Source organism: Nannospalax galili, unplaced genomic scaffold (assembly GCF_000622305.1).
Source record: "Nannospalax galili isolate Female #2095 unplaced genomic scaffold, S.galili_v1.0 scaffold653, whole genome shotgun sequence".
In the NCBI taxonomy this organism is placed as follows: Eukaryota; Metazoa; Chordata; class Mammalia; order Rodentia; family Spalacidae; genus Nannospalax; species Nannospalax galili.
In genome coordinates, this window is record NW_008334077.1 from 593266 (window position 1) to 603591 (window position 10326).

The window sequence follows — 10326 nt, forward strand, 5'->3', positions numbered from 1 at the left end:
ATCTTACTTGATATTCCCATACATAAGATAAAAAGTTAGTGTGTGTGTGTGTGTGTGTGTGTCTGTGTGTGTGTGTCTGTGTGTGTGTGTGTGTGTGTGTACGTGCACTTGCTTGCCTGTGTGGGCATGTGCGGAGGCCAGAGGTTGACATCAGGTTTTCTTCCTCAGTTATTTCTCCACCTTCGTTTTTGAGACAGGGTCTCAGTGAACCTGGAACTCGCTGTTTTGGCTAGACTGACTGATTGACCAGAGAGCCTCCAGAATTGACTGAGCAGTTTTTCCCCATTATGCTATCTTTGTTTGAATAATAAAGACATTAAGTATAAGAAAATTGGATTTATGTAAAGCCAAAATTATCAGAAATTAAAAATTTCTATACTTTTCAAAGTAATTTAGAATTGCCTACATTTTGTACACTTGTAGTTAAATACATTATGAAAGCTTTGTTTTCCTTCTAATTTAGATGAATAATACTGCAGCTAGCCCGATGCCGACCTCAACTTCAAGTAGTGGGAGAAGCACAGGGAAGACTGTCAGCTTTGCAGCAGAAGTGCAGAGTATGATGTGAGTATGGCCTCCCACCATGTGGCTGTCACCTTTCTTTCTCATCTATGAAAGTTGAAGAAGGAACTAGAAAGGAGATTTGTAAACCTTACTTAATGTAATTTGATTTAACCAAAGTAAAATAATTTCATACCATTTGAAACAGCCACGTGCAAGGCGGCACTGGATAGAAGTGCTACCATGGTGCACTACATTTGAAGAGTGAGTGCGGGCTCCCTTTGTGAAGATGGAAGGAGTGATCATCTGTATGTCCACGTTGGTACTGCCCCACAGCTGACATACGGGTTCTTTATTACTATGTTAGTTTTAGATTTAGAAAAATTTTTAATTGATAGTGATTGTGGGTAGTAAAAATGTTTTCAGAGACGTTCTCATTTTTCTCAAATGTTATAATTTTGTGAGCTTAATTTAAATTAATTTTGATGATATTTGTAATTATTGTATTCCTCATTTTTCTCAAATGTCATAATTTTGTGGCCTTAATTTAAATTAATTTTGATGATATTTGTAATTATTGTATTCATTTTTCTCAAATGTCATAATTTTGTGAGCTTAATTTAAATTAATTTTGATGATATTTGTAGTTATTGTATTTCAGATTATTATGAGACACTTAAAACATTAAAAAAACCAAATATATAGAATCTCTGAGAAACTGCACATTTGTTAAGATTTCTTTCCTAAAGCTCTGTTCAGCTTGATTTCTGCCTTGCACTGAATAATTATGATCATTGGGGTAGCAGATTAGAGAACTATGTGGGGACAGAATTTTCTTTATTAGTGGTTCAGGAGACAGATATATACAGGGACAGGGGAAGAGACAATGGTATAGTTCTTTTCCAGTAACTTACCAGGTACTGTAAAAGATATTTCTGTGGAAAGTTTAAATACCTTCCTCTTGTGGGTGTGTATTGATAACTTTTACTGTGGATTGACTTCACTACATGGTAATAATCACTATGCCATTTGATAGCTGCTTGATGGACATGCTTCAAATGACATTGAAAGCCTTTTATGGTGTAGGTTCTTCGACTTTATGCTCTCAGGATCTCTTTATATTCTTAACTGTTCGGACTCTGGAGAACTTGGTCATAAGGGTCATTTCTATAAATATTGATCACTTAGAATTTAAAACTGAGAAATAAAAGATTAGTTATACTTGCATTTGAGAAGTAGTAAACTTATGTGTATGTATATCTAGTTTTCCATTACAGATTAATAGCTTTTTAATTGAGAATCTTTTATGTTGTATTAATTACATTCAAAATGTTAAGCATATACTATATTTATAATAAGTGAAGAAATTCATTTTTCTGTGGCACTAAACTGATTTGCTGTATTTTTTAGCTATTGATTTGGACCTTTTCAAACTGTGAAAAAATTTTGCATAATGAACTCCATGTATCTGTTATCTAAATTTAACAATAATTGTCTTTTCCCAGTCTTATTTGACCTCTTTCCCCACCCTCCACTTTAAGAAAAAAGAAATATTTTGAAGCTATTCTCATAGGATTCATTAAAACAGTTTATGTGCAGCCAGGTGTGGTGGTACATGCCTTTAATCTCAGCACTCTGGAGGCAGAGGCAGGTAGATCTTGAGGCCAGCCTGATTTACATAGCAAGTTCCAGGCCAGCTGGGGCTACACCTACAGGGAGATCCTGTCTCACAAAACAAAACAAAATAACAAAACACAAACCAAACCAAACAGACAAACAAGAAATCCCAAAGCGGTGTATGTGTTAGTAGGCAAAAAAGCAGATGATTTATCACATGGATCATCAAACTACAGCTGTGTAGCCTGTTTCTGTAAATAACATTTCATTAGACCACAGTGATGCTTATTCATTTATCTGTTGTCCATTGCTGTTTTTGTACTACCTGGTAGACTTAGGTATTTGTGACAAAGGCCATATTGACTATGAAGCTGAAAATACTGTCTGGTCTTGCAGAAGTTTGATCTCTGATCTATAAGACCAACCCTGTATAAGAAGAAAACAATATGCTTAGGAGAAGTTCTACTTAATATAGTTATATTTGATGGACTTAAGACCATTTTAAAAGGCTGAGAAAAATAAACCGAAAGCTAAATTCAACACTTTCTTATTAAATAGTTTTTCAAACATCTTTTCAACTAATACACCTAAGCTGCATTCAGAATGTAAAAGTTATTGTTGGCTATATGTCTGGAATAAATGCACACTTTCCCTCTGTTTCAGACCTCATAGAGAGGCCACCCTTAATAGTACATTCATCGTTGAAAGTTTTTTCCCTTAAGAATTTCTCCTCAGGAAGAGAAATAGTGCCGAGATTAGGGGAGCCCTTTTTAATTTGCCAATATTTTCTGTTACTTTAAGATTTTTCAGGCTATTGATTGTATAAAATTAGAATCACTACATGTGTAATTCCTGATTATATGCTTTTTTTTAGATGAGAAAGTGCAGCCTTCATCCACTGTGCTTACTGGAGGAATTTCATTTCAGTCTTTACTGCTGCTGTTCAACAGTTGTAAGCCTGTTGTATGGCTGTTTTTCAGTCCTCTGTTGTGACTGTCTTCCCTGTCCATTCACTAGTAGTTTTCCTGTTGGCTCCAGGCTCTCTAAGTGAGTAGCATTAGCTAGTGCCATTTCCAAGGATTGGTTTCACTGAAAGGCATCTAGTTGTCAATCACAACTGAAATTATCATGGTCTGCTGTTTAATACAACATGGCAGCCAGGCTGTCAGGCCTTGCCAGAGCTTACCATAGTTTTCAGTTCACTAATAAGTGCAACCAGTCAAACATTCTTAGAAAAGTACTTCTACAGATTTTAATCTCAAGGCTTAGTAGTCAGATGATTACTAGTGAATTGGAATAACCATAAGCATCATTTCTCAGCACACAGCTAAGCACATTTGCTCTCTCATGGTGCTTTGAATAAGATGACTTGAAGGGTCATAGAACTTAAGCAGTGTATATATTAGAAAGTGATGTCAATTTAGTTCACAGTGCATTACAAACTTCTCAAGAATTTTAATTAATTTTAGTGTATTTTAGGAGTCTTACTGGGTTCTTTCTTCATTTATCCACTCACCCATTTCTTATAAACTTGTTTGTTAGACTGACGATGATGCCATGTGTCACAGCCTGGTGGCACTTATCCTGTCAATCCCCAGCACCCCCCCCCCCACAAATCCCCCTAAAGGACCCCAAAGTCTCTATTTTATGTTCAGTTGTCCGTGTTAGCATGATGACCAAGTGCATTGCAGTGTACTTAGGCTTTCAGAAAGACTAAGTATACATGTGTGTTTTACATACACACACATACACACACACACACTCACACACACACACATGTGCACGAAAGAGCAGGATTACTGGTGTGTGCCATCACACACGGTTTACAAATATATTCTTTTTCCCTTCTACAAATAGGAAATTTTTATAGTTTTAAAACTTTTTCTTTTGAATAATACATCTGGAGACCTCTGAATAGTGACATGTTGAAGAGCTACTCTGTGTGTGACCCACAGAGAGAGAGAGGGAGAGTGCATGCATTCAGTTTTTCAAAGTCTTTTTACTTTTATAGCTAACTGTTAGTTGAGGAAGCCTTAAACAGAAGGAATCCCTGTGTCATTCAAAGGAAGTAAGAGCAGCTTCTGTGTGACCTAAGTTAGACAAGGTAGAAAGGTTGTTAGATGGAGGAGCATGCTGTCTGTTCTGTAATCCTCATCCAGGGAAAGCTATGCACTTGGGATGCATGTGTGTAAGAGTGTTTTTTTGTTTGTTTGTTTGTTTTTTTAAAGTTTTCAGTAATCTTTAGTCATTACTGTGGTTTTGTGACAGTTGTCTTTATGCCCACCCCCCGACCCACTCAGTAAACTTGTGACCAACTTTGTTTGTTCCTAAACATTATTAATCCCCTGTCATTATTAGGCTATCCAGCATTATTAAAATTATGAAATAAAATATTGACACCTATTGCCTAAAAGCTGTAGAAGAAGTAATTTTGAGTCTAATGTCTTTTTGTTGTTGTTGTTTGATACAGTCTCCTATACAGCCTTGGCTGGCCTCAAACTCAGACATCTGCCTGCCTCTGCCTCCCCAGTGCTGAGACTAAAGGTGTGCACCATCATGCCTGCTTAATGCCTTTTTTGATACTAACTTTAAAATTTTTCCTCCAAGGAAGCTGAACTGACATATTTCTATCCCATTATGGGACCCCTCTCCCCATTGACAACAGTGGAGATATTGTATTGTTTAACTGCTTTTTTGACCACTGAGCATCAACATTTTGGCCATTTGTACTTCTTTTTGTTTGTGTGTGGTTTCATGTTCATATTCCTCGCACAGTTTTACCAAGTTCTTATTTTCCTGTAGTTTAATATTTAAAATATATGAGCATTCCCTCCTACCCAGTATTCAGTTTCTTTGAAGTTTGTTTGAATAGTGATTTTTAAAAAAAGTGTGTGTGAATTTTTGTTTTTTAATGTAGTAGTAGTTTTATGTGGTGTTGCTTCTGCCTCTGACCTGAAGTCTTGCCCTCAATTTTGATACATATCCCCATGTACTTTCTTATATTTCAGGTTTTTAGTTTCTGCAGTTCAGTATTTAATCCATTTTGTTGTTATATGTTGTCAGGGACAGTTCTAAGTTGAAGTGATTTTGCTTCAAATCCATTTGCCAGTAGTTTGACCACCACAAATTACATAAGCCTTCCTTTCCCCTCAGAATTGAAATTCTGCCTTTATCAGATAATAAATTGTGACTCTTGACGTCTCTACTTTGTTCCGTTGAGCTCTCTCTTCCTTGCCAGCACTGCATTATTGTAGTTGTTATAGCTTCTTAATGAGTTTTAGTATTTGGTGTTACAGTTCAGGGCCGTCCACAGAGCTTTTCTTTTTCAAATATTTCTGGCCTGTTCTTATTTTTATGCTTCCAGATGAATTTTTAGGAGTCATTTCATCAAGCTCCAAAACAAATTCTAAGTGCAAATTTTAAGCAGTTTCATTTTTCTTTCCTTTTTACGCTTTTTGCTGTATGCTCAGATTTCAGACATGGGTCTTTGCAATTCATTTTACTTTTAAAGTTGATTAATGAAGTAATTTTACATTTACAAAGTTTATTTTAAAAAACACTGGATAGAAACAGTAAAAACACTTGTACTAATGAGTGGATTGCTTTAACTAGTGTATGATTAGAGACAAAACACTTCTCAGTTTTCTTTAATATTTGTTTTTCTTGCTTGAACATAGAATTATGCTGTGACTGCAGTATGCAGAACTCAGCTAACTTATTTCCTTAATTTTATATCATGGCAGTGACTTTCTCACTTTTGAATGGCAGACAGGATCAGAAATAAAAGGCCAGTTAAATTTTATAAAAGCAGATATACTACATTATATTGCATTGGTGTCCATGCAATATAATTCACAGAGAATAAATATATTTAACATTTATTTATAAGCACAAGAAGATAAGTGATGGACTGGGTCTTTCTCTGACATTTCAATGAAAAATTTTCTCCAGTAGATTAGGAGCATTTATGAGTATCACAGGTGGAATGCCAGGCATGGTTCACTAGAGTTCACTCCACTTGTAATCCAGTGATTCTCTAGGATACTACAGAGGCACCAAATATGGTTTGTTCCTATTATAAATTGTGCTCTTTTGTCATTTTGTTTGAATTTTGAATTTGTGTAATTTTTTTCCCTGTACTTGGCAGTTGCTAATTTTGTTAACATGCCAGACTTCAGCAATGCTTCGCCTTTCCCCTTTTCAAATGATGCTCACAGTCTACTATGGATTAGTCAGTGATTAATAAATTAATAATAAAGCCAGGCAGACTTTCTCTTTGGAAACAATCACTTGACCTTTGTTTCCTGAGCATAGTGTCCATTTTGTGAGTTGAGTTGCATGTTTCACAGTTCAGATTTTTTTGGTTGTAATTTTGTAGGCTGAGATTGTTGGGTAAGAGTTAATTTACAAGACCTTTGGAGTGGAATCTCTTCTCTGTAAAATAATGGTACTAAAACTAATGTTGCTGAGTTAGTTCATTCCCCCCTTTTAAACCTATACAAATGTATGAGTTAGTATTTATTTTCAGTGATGCCTACTTAGCATTCATATCGTTTTGAAGGAGTAGGCAAGGCCTCTGGCAAAGACAGGAGGTAGGGAAGCCTGAGAAGAACTGGAAGGTCTGTCATGGCAGTAATCGAGTTAGGGAGAGAAGGCCAATTAGAAATATGTTCATTGTGGCCTTCGTTGTGCAGGACTCAGCTGAGGAGATCTGGCATAACTTTTCTAGAGCAGTGCCCTGCTGCTGGGCACAGGACTGGGAACCAAAGGTGATTGGGTTGATTTAGGAATGTGAATGGAGGTTCTGAGCATAGGAATGAGATAGAAAGTACAAGAGATGATCATCTGGGAGGCGAATGTGGGAGAAAGAAAGGGTAGGAGGATGTACCGTGGTATGAAATAGGAGCATAAGCAGGGCCTGCAGAGCTTAGACAGCCAGCAGCCTGGACGGGCTCTCCAGGTCTGCTCTGTGACTTTTTGTTCATGCCATTGACTCTGTGTTCTTGACATCTTGTAACATTTGTAATCAAGACCTCAGTTTAACTTTTTATGATGATGTGTTTGTCTAGTTCTAATCCCACAGTTATAGGATTTCTAAATTTTTTACTGATTTAGTCTAAACCTGGCATCTAGTAGGTGCTTGGTAGGTGCAGAATTTTACAGAATGGGTGGCAGGTTGTGATTCTGCTGGGTAGTGTCTTTAGGAGGACAACCTACATGGGAGTGGCCACAACCGTGGTCTTAAAACAGGAAGTCTGGACAGCCCTTCTACTCTGTATCTGTATTAGAAGTTCTAATGATTGTTTTCTTTTGGTTGTCCTCTGAGGGTTTTTTTTTTTTTTAGGCTTTGAACATTTTTATATTATGTCTTGGATATTTTTTAGTGTTTGTTTCCTTAATAACTTTAGAAATAAAGTTTAACCATCTCCTCTGTTCTCTTAGTACATTGACTAGTTTTTTTTTTTTTTTTTTTACCATACTTGCATTTTTGGGCGTAACATTCTATAAGGAAGAAGAGTACAGTTAATTCTGACAGAATCCTTCTAGTCTTAAATATCTCTGAAACTTTTCTTATAAAATGCAAATAATATTCATCTCTAAGGTTCTGTTTTGGATAAGTCAGATGATGCATGTAAATCATTTACAAAGGAGATAGGTAGGTGTTCAGTAGGACTCAATGTAAATGTCTGTATCTTTTTAATTAGACTATATTGGATTATATAGATAGACTTGAACTTTAGCATATTTTTTGCAAGGACCATCTATTTCGTATTCAGAACAAAGGAATCTGTTTGAGGAGTGTCAATCATTTTGACTGAATGGAAATCTGAGTATCCTTAGAATTTCCTTAGGCTAGTCCTTTAGTTATTCAGTGAAGAAAATGAAGAGCAGAGAAGGGCTGATATGCCCTAGGATGGGTAGGAGGTTAGTTATTGGTTCAGGGCTCAGTCCCTGGTCTTCTGAGCACCAACCCACTGTACCTTTCTCCAGTCGTTCTGCTATAAGTTAGTGTTAATTTGACTATTTCTTTTTTATTCCTCAGTTTTTAAACTGTCAACATCTATTCAGTTTTCGATTCTACTTTTATATTTGAGATGACACTACAACATTGAACTCTAAAGTGATGAATGGTGTATTTCACTTGAAGCATTTTCATTAATTCAAAACATAATCTTTTATGTGCTCTAAGTTCTGTGATCAGCTATTATAAATGGCTCTGAAATTTTTATTCACTTAGACATTGCTGGGATGTCTTAAATTTTAGACAATTAGAACCTGACATGTAGCTGATGAAAAAGCCCTTATCCTTAAAACTTTTGTTACTTTCATGTTTCATAAGCTTTCTTTAAAAGACACAGTGATGTAATTATGATCACTTTTCAGCAGCCAGACATTATTTTTATAGTTACTCTTCACTTTGAAGTTATTCAGCGCCCTGCCCCCCCCCATCTTGTTTTCCCCCAGCTCATTTAAACTTTTAACATTTAATCAAAAGTAATGCAACTCTTTGGAGCCAGTTTTTGTGAACTCTTTGCTATTGGTCTTCTGTGAGGTGAGTAGTTTGAGCCGGAATGTAAAGCCAGTTCCCTGCTGTCTTGAGATAGCTTTCCTGTGATAAAATGTGGTGTGCGTTAAAATCGTCTGATGTTGTTGCTTTACCATTTTGGTGCAAGTAAATTCCTTATATTTCATTGCAGTCTTATAACATAGTTTTTTGACTCATGTCTGTTGGCAGACATTTGTTCTAGAATATTCTTATATACCAATGCTTTTTGTTTATTCATTCTGAAAATACCTTTTTACTGTCTGCTGTGGAATAGGCACTGTTCTGGGCTCTGGAGAGAGAGCAGTGACTACAGCATGCAGGATACCTAGTCTTATAGCCCTCATATTCTGATTCTATTGAAAACACACCATTTCTCATTTTTCAGAAATATCCTTGCTTTTGTGCAAACTGTGTTCTTGTAGTTTGTAATGTTGTGTACTAAGTCCTTGACTTAATTATATCTACTTTGACATGTTGGTATGATTACTTTTGATTATAGTTTTGGCTCAAGACTTTTTTTCCTATGACAGACAAAACCTTTGAAAACAGACTGTATTTGAGTCACCTTCTAGCTTTACTTGAAATCACTTTGTCTGAAGGAAGGGTCATTTTGTTTAGAAGGAGAAATGGAAGGAATTAGCTTCCAGTAAGAGAATAGTGGGAACATGAACTGATTGAGAAGGATGGAAGACTGTAATGAACAGTCATTTTTTTTTTTTGTTTCCTTATTTACATTAGTGATGGATGGCCTGTTTGTCAGACTTCAAGTAGTTTACTACTTAAATGGAAATTGTAGAATTTTCGTGACTAAACATAAAGACTGTTAAGTTAGCTGGGTGTGGTGGCACATGTACCTTTACTCCCAGCACTCTGTCTACATAGTTCAGCCAGGGCTAACTTTATTTTGATGGCTTTGATTAAAATAAAACATCAGCCTTCCACTTGAATGAATAATCCTGTACATAGGATTATGTTTTCTCTCTTTTTCCTCCTTCCTTACTTCCCTCCCTCCCTTTCTCCTTCCCGCTCTCCCTCTCTTTTCTTCTTCCTTCCTTTCTCTTGTTTTTATTTTCGAGACAGGGCCTCACTGTAGCCCTGGGTGGCCTGGATGTAGACCAGGCTGGCCTTGAACATTCAGAGATCCACCTGCCTCTGCCCCCCAATTCTTAGATTCAAGATGTACACTACTATGCCCAGCAGCTGATATTTTCTCTCAAGTTTCTTCTTCCACATGCATTCTTCTTTGCTTGTGTAGACAGACACCAAGGTTACTAGAAATTTAAAATGTATGGAAAGTGAACTTTGTTGCTTTTATCTTTATTAACCTATTAAAAATATTAAAGGGTTTTGCTTTTATGGTCAGGTGTCAAATGCAGTTTAAGCTGAGTGCCATTTTTTTTCAAATGATTGTAATTATTGGAATGCAGTTTTTAAATATGTAAATAAAGAAATATGTAAATATGTAAATGAAGAAAAACCAAGTAGAGGGCTTTGTTTTTGCCAAGCTTATTGTCTTGCCTGACATTGGATTCATTTTCTTTCATTATGATTTATTTTGAGGTGTTTCTTTTGTGTACATCTACACCAAAAGGTTGCAAATACAGGTGTAGAACTTTGCATGTATAATCTGAGAAAACATGGAAACATATCATTCAAAGAAT

At 36.1% G+C, this 10326-nt stretch overlaps 1 protein-coding gene and 1 long non-coding RNA gene across 3 annotated transcripts in view; one reads left to right on the top strand and one right to left on the bottom strand.

Annotated features, from left to right (window-relative positions):
- Supt3h (SPT3 homolog, SAGA and STAGA complex component) overlaps nt 1-10326 on the top strand; it is a 459651-nt gene that overhangs the window by 15728 nt on the left and 433597 nt on the right. For both annotated transcript variants that reach the window (XM_029561584.1, XM_008829029.3), the window contains exon 2: nt 464-564. In XM_029561584.1, the coding sequence (XP_029417444.1) occupies nt 464-564 (101 nt within the window). The remainder of the gene's footprint in view (nt 1-463; nt 565-10326) is intronic.
- Nucleotides 1-10326, bottom strand: part of LOC115069606 — a 41582-nt gene that overhangs the window by 10784 nt on the left and 20472 nt on the right. The gene's annotated exons all lie outside the window — the stretch shown is intronic.